The sequence below is a fragment of the Lottia gigantea genome, assembly GCF_000327385.1.
Source record: "Lottia gigantea unplaced genomic scaffold LOTGIsca_1, whole genome shotgun sequence".
Lineage (NCBI taxonomy): Eukaryota > Metazoa > Mollusca > Gastropoda > Lottiidae > Lottia > Lottia gigantea.
In genome coordinates, this window is record NW_008706746.1 from 5,912,927 (window position 1) to 5,925,249 (window position 12,323).

At 32.8% G+C, this 12,323-nt stretch overlaps 2 protein-coding genes across 2 annotated transcripts; both read right to left on the reverse strand.

Moving 5' to 3' along the window:
* Positions 1-4,249: 4,249 nt before the first annotated feature.
* On the reverse strand, positions 4,250-5,063 carry LOTGIDRAFT_177161 (hypothetical protein; the record flags this gene model as incomplete). Its single annotated transcript, XM_009045753.1, has 5 exons — positions 4,250-4,399; positions 4,435-4,457; positions 4,550-4,708; positions 4,744-4,936; positions 4,989-5,063. 5 exons carry the CDS (start codon positions 5,061-5,063, stop codon positions 4,250-4,252), a joined length of 600 nt encoding a protein of 199 aa, XP_009044001.1.
* A 680-nt stretch (positions 5,064-5,743) lies between these two features.
* Positions 5,744-12,318, reverse strand: LOTGIDRAFT_228034 (hypothetical protein). Its single transcript, XM_009045754.1, has 8 exons — positions 12,233-12,318; positions 9,534-9,939; positions 8,348-9,289; positions 8,007-8,124; positions 7,806-7,854; positions 7,543-7,662; positions 7,101-7,201; positions 5,744-6,557 (listed from the first exon to the last, which is right to left on the reverse strand). The coding sequence occupies exons 2-8, from the start codon at positions 9,883-9,885 to the stop codon at positions 6,443-6,445; spliced, it is 1,797 nt and encodes a 598-aa protein (XP_009044002.1). The 5' UTR covers positions 9,886-9,939; positions 12,233-12,318; the 3' UTR covers positions 5,744-6,442.
* Positions 12,319-12,323: the final 5 nt, after the last annotated feature.

Genomic DNA, 12,323 nt, shown 5'->3' on the forward strand with positions numbered 1-12,323 from the left:
ATAAATGACAAATCATTGTACCGAATATCAGTAGGTTTCAAGTTTAGGAGGTATATTTCGAACAAGAGATTTTATTTGCTTGGGAATGTAACCCAATGGTGTATTTCATTGTTATTTTATTTTATCATGTAAAATTAACAATTCGATTTAAATTCTATTCATTTAAGTGGGTCCATTTCGATCGAAATTATTGAAGCTGTTTTGAATAAAACCTGAAAAGACAAGGTACATTGTCTGATGCGGTGTACAGTGCCGAGGCATCGATACTGCAGAAAATAATACTGCAGAAAATAGGCTTAAATTCTCCTCTGGTCTCACAGTATCAATAATTCCACATTGGACACTATACCTTACATTTTATAAGCTTACATCATAGATCCACATAGAAAATATTAACGAAAGAGGAATAATCTTAAATTATTTAAGTTTTATTTTTCCTGTTTAAGGAACAATGGTCTAATCATTTGGTTTACCAGCTATCCAGAACACTTCGACGATTAGTTATCTTGCTATTAAGCAAAAGTGTAACAATCCAGTTTAGACTATTGTTACTTCCAATGCGTTTTAGCTTTCTCATTTGCAGTTATTACCTATGACATCTATTTTCAGGCGATGTGTCGATGTTAAAAATAATAAACTAAAACTCTACATTTATTCGATGGAAGACAATACAGAATGACTTATAAATCTATACATGATGATGTTGAGTGGAAGCGTGCTTGATGAAAACTGACCTTCACCCAGAAGACAGAAGTATCAGATGTTGCGCACAAGGTTCAATAGAAGCCTATCGGTGCGTTCGAACCACCGTTCTTTCCACGATCCGCTATTTTGAACTATCTATAAATATATAATATCTATAAAAGCCCAGGAAATGACTACAGTCTAAATTAGAGGTGTACGTTTTTGTTGAATAATTGGATGTCGGATTTTAATTTTGGAGAATTTTATAGGTAGTGAAATCAGCTGATATAACAAATATTTAAACACATATGTCAGGAGGCTTTATCGTTGACGTCAACATTAATTGTGAAATCAATAGTTTTCCTGTCATTAAAGTTATAATATAGTAAAAATGTTATCTTTATCGTGTGAGTGCAATATAGGTTAGATAGGGAAATTAGGTACTCATTTCGAAGCAATATCATTGTCATTTAGAACGGATGTATATCGGATAGATGTCGAAAATAAACAGGCTGATGTCGGCAGAATAACGGCGAAACATCGGCCCCATGTCAATAGCCGACGTAGGCAAGACCTCGCACCGTGTTGCACATCCGTTGTGGGCCCGATGTAGTGTTTTGATGTCGGATAGATCTCAAAAATCGATGATAATCCGATGTCGGTTAGCTATTGGCTCCATGGCACCTCGCGCCATGTTGCACAGATCCGTTATCGGCCCAAATATTGTGTATAGACATCGGTCAGATTAAGACGTCTTAGTCGGCCCGACGTAGATCCGATCTGAAATGTTTGCTGGGTAGACACTGAGCTTTTGTTTTTAGATCTTTAGTCCTTTTGACATGTTAAGAAAGGTTTTGGGGCACCAATTCTGAAAAAATAAGCTTGTTATCAATTTGTTCCACCTTTGACCCTAATACTCCTGGACTATTATATATCAATTATGATTCACCGTGCAATGTCATTTTTTATTTCCAAAACCAAACGAAATTTCTTTTCATTCTATAACAATGTTTGATCTTTGTTTTTGAGACGCGCTAAATATCAAAGGTCCTGCGAAACCAATCCTAGCCAACGGAAATAGTCGTACATCGAGGCGTTAAGTTCCGGAAATGATAAAAAGTAAGTGTGTTTTAAACTCAGACAAATTGACATCTTTATAAATATCTTTCTAAATTGAAACCGATCAATCGGAAAATTGTAACTATTTTTAAGTCGAAACGCGCGTGACTTAACACAAATTTCAGTGATAGTTTTATTATTCAGTCAATGATTCAGCTGTTAAACTTAAGATCGCTTGACAGCCAATGTATACACCCATTGGCAAGTGTCAGATTGAGAACAAAGTCTTTCTTGACTAATTTTCTCAGATAAAAGATCATTAAAATAAATTTCTTCATAATAGGCCTACATACGAGAATATCCCATTAATTAACTGTCAGTTATTCGTTAAAATCTGTATAAACCAATAGCGATAATCAAAATACATCAAATTATCAAAATTATAGAGGTCTCATATTTTGAATATTAAAGATATTTTATAAGGCAATACCTCAAAAAACAATTTATATGCTCTCGTGTGAATTTGTGTTGGGGTTTTTCCCAGTATGTGTTATATGAACATTAAGATAGCACGTCCACATTATCACTTATCACATTATTTTGTATGGTTTCTCTCCAATATGTCTCTACATGTGAATTACATGTTTGCTTGCTCATGTAAAACACTTTTCACGAACTTCACATTTATATGGTTTGTCAGTCATGTTATATAATAAAGTTTTTCTTCACCTAAAAGCCTAGACCACAAATACCACCAGCGTAGGTATTCAAGAGACTTAACATTTTTCTTAAATAAACTATCAACCCCTAGACTACAAATAGGGGGCCTACCACAATGGGAAGGTTTCTCTCCAGCGTAGGTATTCAAGAGACTTAACATTTTTCTTAAATAAACTATCAATCCCTAGACTACAAATAGGGGGCCTACCACATAGGAAGGTTTCTCTCCAGTGTATAGGTTTTTAAGTGACTTAACCTTTTTCTTAAATAACCTATCAACCCCTAGACTACAAATACCACAACGGGGTGGTTTCTCTCCAGTGAATAGGTTTTCAAGTGACTTAACATTTTTCTTCAATAACCTATCAACCCCTAGACTACAAATACCACAACGGGAAGGTTTCTCTCCAGCGTAGGTTTTCAAGAAACTTAACATTTTTCTTAAATAACCTATCAACCCCTAGACTACAAATAGGGGGCCTACCATAATGGGGAGGTTTCTCTCTAGCGTAGGTTTTCAAGTGACTTAACATTTTTCTTAAATAACCTATTAACCCCTAGACTACAAGTACAACAATGGGAAGGTTTCTCTCCAGCGTAGGTTTTCAAGAAACTTAACATTTTTCTTAAATAACCTATTAACCCCTAGACTACAAATACCACAATGGGAAGGTTTCTCTCCAGCGTAGGTTTTCAAGAAACTTAACATTTTTCTTAAATAACCTATCAACCCTAGACTACAAACACCACAATGGGAAGGTTTCTCTCCAGCGTAGGTTTTCAAGAAACTTAACATTTTTCTTAAATAACCTATCAACCCCTAGACTACAAATAGGGGGCCTACCAATGGGAAGGTTTCTCTCCAGCGTAGGTATTCAAGAGACTTAACATTTTTCTTATATAAACTATCAACCCGTAGACTACAAATAGGGGGCCTACCACAATGGGAAGGTTTCTCTCCAGCGTAGGTTTTCAAGAAACTTAACATTTTTCTCCTAAATAACCTATCAACCCCTAGACTACAAATAGGGGGCCTACCATAATGGCAAGGTTTCTCTCCAGCGTAGGTATTCAAGAGACTTAACATTTTTTTTTAAATAACCTATCAACCCCTAGACTACAAATACCACAACGGGATGGTTTCTCTCCAGTGTGGGTTTTCAAGTGACTTAAAACATTTTTCTTCAATAACCTATCAACCCCTAGACTACAAATACCACAACGGGAAGGTTTCTCTCCAGTGTGGGTTTTCAAGTGACTTAATATTTTTCTTAAATAACCTATCAACCCCTAGACTACAAACACCACAATGGAAAGGTTTCTTTTATAGTGTATAGTATTGGATGGATCTAAAACAATCATAGGGGGTAGTTTTTAATTTGTTTCAAGGCACACCTTTTCAAAAATGAACAAATATCATATTTGTAAAGTTTGACTACTGATTCGTAAACTTCGCTTGAAATGTTGAAGTGAATGTTCAAATATGGTCTTTCTAAAATATTTGACAAGACCGAGCTAGTGGAAAGTATCTTCCAGAACCTAACTTAATCCTAGTTGAGTGAGTTCTGTCTAATGCTGTCAAAGGGATAAAGCCATCAGAATATAAATATTTAGATGACTGCATTTATTTAAAGGGTGATATAGTCTGTAAATTACATGATGTCCTGAATTACAGGACAACTCATTTGTTATTAATATCCTGTTTATTTATAGGACAGTTGTGTATTTTCCTGTCGATATTAAATCTACACTCTGTGATAAAAACGCTTTTTACAACATAGAATTCTCAAGGTTTTTTTTCATTAACATTTGTTTTGGTGTGAACTCTTAGGCTAATTTCTTGTGTGAAACTCTTTTCACAAACATGGCATGTGTATGGTTTCTGTCCAGTATGGGTTCTCATGTGAATTTTACGGTGTGATACAGTTGTAAAACACTTTCCACAAACATCACATATGTAAGGTTTCTCACCCAGTATGGGTTTTCATGTGCATCTTGAACATATCTGACAACATAACGCATTTTTCACAAACTTTACATTTGTATGGTTTTTCTCCAGTATGTGTTCTCAAGTGTACTTAAAGACTGCTTGATTCAGTAAAGCTCTTGTCACAAACATCACATTTATATGTTTTTTCTCCAGTATGTATTCTCATGTGAACTTTAAAATGACTTACTGTAATAAAAGATTTTTTACAAACATTGCATTTGTATGGCATTTCTCTAGTATGTGTTCTTATGTGAACTTTTAAATCACTTGATGAACTAAATCCTTTTTACAAACACCACATTTGTTTGGTTTTTCTCCAGTATGTTTTATAGTGTGAACTTGATGATTCCATACAATTGTAAAACATTTACCATAAATGTCACATTGGTAAGGTTTTTCTCTAGTATGTGTTCTCAGGTGATCTTTCAGGTGGACTGATTCATTAAAATTCTTCCCACAAACATCACATTTGTATGGTTTTTTCTCCAGTATGAATTCTTATGTGAATTTTATGCTTTGACAATTGTGTAGAAACCTTTCCACAAACATCACATTCGTAAGGTATTTCAGTAAAATGTATTTTCATATGATTATTAAGTATTTTTGTCATATCAAAGCCTAGTCCACAAATACTACAATGGGAAGTTTTCTCTGTTGTATGTTGTTTCTTGTAATCTTTATGATTCCATGTCAATAATTGGCCTGTATAAAACCGTTCATCGCCAATCCTAATAAATTTAGTGGTAGTTGTTGTTGTATTCCTCTGTTTTCTGTCAAAAAATATGTAGACTGATTTGGACAAGTTTTTGTAATGTATTGTTGTCTCTCTCTTCTTGTTTACTATGATTGTCTATGGCCAAAGGATGGATTTTGATAATACAGGAAGTGGCAAATCTTAGGATTATAGACATAGACGTTTTTTTAGGCCGATTCGATTTGATAGATTAGCTATTTTGTGGACTGGGAGCCAGGAAGATTATGCTAATCGGTACATTTTCAAGAAAGTTTATTCAAACTTGTTAGGCTAATCATCGTCCCAGACCCAGAAGTTAGGCGATTAGATTAGACTCATTTTTTTAAGATGGCGGCATGTAAAAGTTTAACAATAATAATAATAATAATCAAAATAAATGACTTTCTTTTGTTGTCAGCAAAGACAAATTTCGCATTTGTAGACCACTGCTAATCTAGCTAAAACTAATCGTAATTGAACCAAATCAAATCGGCTGACAAAAATGCTCAGGTTTGTGCATTAACCACTGTTCCAGTTAAAAAACCAAGATAAAAAATCGATGAGTAGTAGAATTTAATTTGCAAATTTAAATAAATATCACAGCAATATACACAAAAAAAATAAATGCTTAGTAAAATAAATTTATCCAGGACATTACCCAAAAACCCAGTTTATTTCAGTCAGAATATTTCATTTACAATGGCATTTATATTATTGTAACCATTTACATTACTACTCTGCCTCATAAAACAATTAACTGTTCTGTTATGGATTGTATCACTGGATGTGTATCATCATTTTGATTTTAACTCTAAATGGAAGGATTGGGAAGGAATCGATGAAGGAGCAAAAAATACAGTATAAAAAAATGGAACAATGTGCAGCACACTTTACACAACTTTAACACATTGAGCAACTGACAATATAATATCAAAATAAATTTATCATATTTGATAATTAATGCTAGGAACATTGGGGCTAAATGCAGATCAAGATTCATTTGATACAACATCTAATGAAATCTCTAGAACCTCATTTAGGTATTAAAAATATTCAGCAATAAAATTTTCTTTTCAATTAAAGAGGTAGGCATCTATTACATGTGAGGACCAATATTTAATACATTGCTTAATATATTTGGTTTAAATTGTGTTACCTGCATAGTAACCTGCACACAAAATCATGGAACAAATTCTTTGTATTTAAAATAGCTCAATTAATAAGAATAAGGAAGTAAATGACAAGGTGTGGGATAGCTATCTCCTTGGAGATGATGGTGCACTATGGGAAGATTTATTTAACACAGAATCTTGTATAAAGGAATCTTTTTTCTCAACCAAACTCTTTAAACGGGACAGATGAACCAAAGCCCTAAAAATATCAAACATTTTATTCAAACATAAATTTTGACACTAAGGACAGGCCAATTTATTTTTCTTGAAAAGGAGGGGGAAAAAAATTGTGTGAAGGACAGAAATAATAAATTAGGAAAACGTGACCTAGATGTTCCTACTTTCTCTGTATTGATTTAATCAAACGACATATATTTTATCAATAATAGGTGTTTTGTGATGATGATTTTGTTTTATCAGGAATGAAGGTTGATTTTTTTTTTCAAGAGGTGCAGATAAGGGGATTTTTTTTTTTCAGATATCTGGAAAATTGAGGTAGGATGGATCCTAAAAAAAAAGAAAATGAATTGGTCTGGTCGAAACATAAATAGTCAAAAGATAAATCCAGATATTCTGGATATAATAACACACAAAGATCTAGGTAGAATCTGATTTTATTGTATTACTTTAGTCCATTGAAAAGCTGAGTTATTGACTTGCAAGCATATTCTTTGGTTAACTGCCTGTTTGTGATGATTTGAGTGACAATCAACAGAAACAGCACTAAATAATTCTTACTTACTTTTCAAGTGAATGGCCACCTGGTTCAGATTCAAAATTATACCCTTTTAATGCTGGCATATCTAATGTATCAGCTGGATTGATATCATTTTGAGATGTATACTGAAAAGTTATAATGTAAATCATAAATAATTTGACCACATTTACAACATAATTTCAAATCATTTAATGCTAGTACAGGAAGTAATCCTTGTTTTATGTTCATGCACAATTTAATTTTCAACACCAAACATTTTTTTTCCAGAGTTCTTCACTATGAGCATTATCTCCAACTAATCACAACTATAATATACACATATACAACACATATTTCAAAATAAACTCTGTGAACTGTCCAGGTTAAGAACCAGCTATTTTTCTAACTTTGAATTTAGGAAATATGACTAAAAATTTGAGAATGCTATTCACAATGTAATATCATATGTTTAACTTTTTGTACTTACTGAATCTGACTGAACTGTATTACTTTCAGCTTGTAATTTAAATAACATTTTCTTTAGTGCTTCTAAGCTACCAGGCTGTTGACCTCCAGAAAGAGTTGGTGATTTGGATATTTTATTAGACTGCAATTTAAATAAAAGGTAGTAGGCTAATGAACCATCTGCTGTATTAAAATAGTTCTTGTATACTTTACATGACACAATTACACAAATACAGAAATAAAATTTGAATCACACTACTAGGAAAATTAATAAAAGCTTCTTACTGTTTCAAAAGGTACTGGACTCATGCTATCTACATGCACAGGATCTTTACTGTGGATAAAAAATACAAGATTTAACATTGAATTGAAATGTAACAGCACTGTACTGTGCACACTCAAATTACAAGCAATCATATCCTTCTCAAGTGTTTAATAAAAGCACTAAACTTTTTGGTTTAAGGTTGTGGATTTGACTATACTTACAGTAATGGTGAATTTTCCCATGGTCTATCACCATCTAATATAGCACTGGAATTGGGACTTTTACCAATATGATAAGGACTAAATGTTACAGTTGGTTTACCAGATTTCTTTGGAGTCACTGAGAAATAAATGTAAAGAACTCACAATGTTTAAGGAGGCTTGGTTACACAGGGTTTCTTCAAAACTTTGGTATGTTTGCCAAAAACACAGATGGATAGAACTTAATTTAGAGATCAGGAAATAAATTTTTGAACAAATGCATCACATCACACCACTTATCAATAAAATTTTTTGTTATTGTTCTCGCAATGCTGGAATGGTATTGATAGAAACTGACCAACCTGGATTACTAGCCATTGGTATAGTGCTGGCACCTGTTACATCAGATTTAGGACCAATATCATCACCCATCATATTATCCATACTGGAACATCTTGGCATATTCTCTATAGATTCACTATCTCTCTTACCTGAGAATGGACTAGACATGTCTGCTATATATTTATCTAATGTTGTATGTAAGCCTTTACGTTTCGGTGTCATTTCGCTAGGCTGATTAATTGAAGACATGTCTGTATCAAGCGATTTTCTCTCAATTAGTTCGCTTTCTTTTAAAAATTTATCAGCTTTGGAAATTAAATTGGCTGTGTATGTTCTCAACTCAGAAAAAGATTGTGGCTTGCTGTCAGGTGTTTTGGAATGAAGATCAGAATAATTTAAGCCTGGTGTAGTAGAATTAAGGTAACTTAATGTTTCTTCTGGTAGTGTTCTAAACTTATCATCTTGTGGGTTTATTCTAGTTTTATCATTCCAAAGAGAGTCTGATATATCAGAAGCGGCCAGACCATCTATCCAGCTTGGAGGACCATTAATACTTGAGTTATCTAATTCTTGTACCCAGCTTGGTGTTTTGAATGATTTTCCTGATGTTGGTGACACTGACCTACTCCTTAAAGCACGACCATTCTTGCATGTAGTCATATTAGATTTTGATTTATTTGCTCCAAGGCCTGTTGGTGGGAGTTTTGATTTGGATCCATTAGAAAGTGTATTTTGATTTGTAGATTGTGAGGTAGATTTGATGGTAGGGGTTGGTGAACGTGATGTTCTATGATAAGAATAAACATGTTTTGATTCTGAACGTTTTAGGTCTTGATAAGGATTGACTGTTAAAAGAATGTCTGTTGTTAAACTGCCTAAATCACTAGGACATTGTTGAATAGAATCATCAGTTGTATTTAGCCTCTCTAACAACTCTCCTGATTTAGCTAGAGCATCATCAACTGAAAGACAAAAATGCCATTGTGTCTGATAGATATTTGTCTCAAATTTCAGAATTGATTACCAGTACATTTTAAGCTATGGGCTATCAAAATAATTATCCTATATAATTGTCTTACATTATATATTTAAATCATCTTTTCTTCCCCTGCTTAATAAATTAATTCATTTATGCAGGTAGTCTGTAAGCAACCAGATTTCATGCAAAAAAAAAAAAAAAAAAACAGAAACCAGTAACTAACATACCTTCCTTTTGTAAATATCCATGCTCTCTCTTCTTTGATTTATCTAAAGCTTTTTTCAAAACTTCAATTTTGATATCTTGCTTTGCCTTTTGAATTTCATCCTCAATAATTTTATGTTGTTGTATTTTTAACACTGAAGACTGTAAACTATTGTTTGATCTTAGTGAATATCTTGATTGAGTTTCTGGAGTGTCAAACTGATCAAGATAAGCATTTAAAGCTTCTGATGCTGACTGGTATTCTTTATCACCAATTTTTATACATCCTGGTTCACATTGTATCCTACACGCTGGAAGAATGGATTTTTCACTAAATACACTTGATTCCTTCATTTCAACTGGTCTTCTTGTCATCTCAATCCTAAACTGGATACCACTAAAATTTTATTTCATTCGCGACACATAAACCTGTATTAAAACCCAAAGAAATATCAATGCCTATTTGAATACTATCTCAAACTGCTTTAGATGCCTTTGGTGGGGTATAGGTAGTGATAATACATTGGAGTACCTACTTATGTACAGAAAAGTCGTGCCAGACAAGAAATAAGACAAGATATTAGAAGGAATTATGACAGTTTAATTCCTAGACAACCATCAATAAGAACAGATTTAAAGTGGATGAAATTTCATCTACACTTAATCTATCTCATTGTTTAAATTCTTTTTAAGTGAATAAATATGATATAAGTATACAAATCACATGCACAAACAAGCTAGAGTTATAAAGACAAGTTAACATGTATTTTTCATCTTACTTGACTGAAATAGTGCAAAAGTTCTCTTAACTTTGTGTGCTTTTTCAGCTAAATGAAAAGTCATTTTGAAATGCATCCAAAGCTAGTCTAGATTTTAAAATAAGAGGATAAACCTTCTTTAAGTTTAATTTTTAATATAAAGTTTTTTCTTAGTTTTTTTTTTATGTAAAAAATCATTTGATAGTGGATTAGCAATAAATGGAGCTTAATAGGAGTGCATATATAAATATTTATTTAGGCTACAGATAGGCTTACACAGCAACTCTTTCAACATAGCCTAGTAACTTTAACTTAATGCTACCTTCCAAGATGTGTCAACTGTCAACCCAGCTTTTCTTTAGACTTAAAAGAATATAAATTGTGACTAATTATAAGCTAATTTAGCCTCTAATAAGTCTGTTCCAACCCACTTCAAAATTCTAAAGGAACATGTTTGCCATCTGTTTTAACCAATTGTACCTTAGTCTCAGAAACAGGAATTTTTTTTTAGCTAAGCTAATCAGTAAAGGTGTGTCCAGTGTGTAAGCTTACCATATATAGAAAAAGAAAGTGAAATTTTTAGGTTGAGGCATATTTGAAGGGATTAACGTCGGCTCGCTGACAATAGCTCTTATCTGCAAATATACGACTTTTCAGGAGAGACAAAAAACTTTTTTTCGTAAGTGTGGTGCTCAATACACAGATTGTTTTAGGAAAAAAGCGACATTGAAGACGCTTATAATTTGTCGTTTTAAAGGCACAGGCCTACATAAACGTGTTAAACTAACAGTGTAGATACGATAGTTTGGTTTTCAAAAAAGTTGACTGACTATGTACATACGCCACATACGACAATTTGAATCTAAATCCGATCCTAATATTAACATAAAAATTGCAGTTACGATGTTTTGAAATTGAGTAGGAACTGGGTAAATATCGTATCTGCATTTTAGGGCTATATAAAATGTGCAATATGAGATAATCATGTTATTACAAATTATCGTATCAGCGTATACAGTAGTATACACTCTGATAAACGTGATTAATACAGTTTTATAATATTGTATAGCATTGTATTACTTTACCAAGGATATAATGGGGAAAAATAATAACACGTGGGCATTTTAATATTACTTGTAAACAAGAGCATGGCGATCTCATAAGGATTTTAACATAAAAATATCACGTCGTTGAAACTTTACGTCGACGTCGCCTTCATACGAGGTTTTGTCATAGTAAAAAATTGACCAATTACATGGCATGTGTCATTACTTGCCACTTCTGATTGGACAAGAACTACGGGATTTTGTCACAGTATGCGCCTCTAAAAAACATTTACAATGGCCAAATAAAACAAAAAACTTAATTTTGCAGATACAAGGTTTTGTCAGCGAGTCGACGTTATGCAATTTTAGTGCAGTTTTATTATTCAACTTCAAGACGAATCAGCTTCTGAAAATGGCGAACTATGCCATTCACCAAAACAATCTTTATTGATAGTAACTTTGTTGGTTTGAGTAGGCCTAGTATAACTGTGTCAATTGTGTATATGTCATGCTAAATAACTGTACTCTAGCTAGACCTATCCTTTCACATTACTCAATCACAGTGTAACTCACTGAGTTAAATGAATGAATAAGGACTAATAATGACATTGAAATTATTGACAATAAATAAATTAAAGTATAAGATTGAGATCAAATATTTAAAATTTCCTTTGATGCATTATGCATTGGAATATACCACCTACCCTTTAATACACTAAAACCAATTCATGTGATAATAGGACACTTAAGACAAGTCAAAACTCGTCGACATTGTCAGTCAGCTCAACCGTGAAGTTGACAACAATAACAAATAAAATGCTGTCAATGTGTTAGCCGACGATTTAACTGATTTCAAACTATTGATTATTGTAGACAAAGTTATTGATATCAAAATAATATAATAAAGAATCAGAGTACCCAATTTGATATGCATGACATAAATCCAATAAATAAATAACTCTTTCGCATTTCAATTTTGATAAACCAAAACAAATAACTGAATTTAAAG

Excerpts from the sequence above, each read along its gene's own strand:
- LOTGIDRAFT_228034 (XM_009045754.1), bottom strand. The coding sequence starts at position 9,885 with ATGACAAGAAGACCAGTTGAAATGAAGGAATCAAGTGTATTTAGTGAA. Across the intron at positions 9,290-9,533 it reads TGGATATTTACAAAAGGAAG|TTGATGATGCTCTAGCTAAA; the intron begins GTATGTTAGTTA and ends TTTGTCTTTCAG. Across the intron at positions 7,663-7,805 it reads GTCCAGTACCTTTTGAAACA|TCTAATAAAATATCCAAATC; the intron begins GTAAGAAGCTTT and ends TTTAAATTGCAG.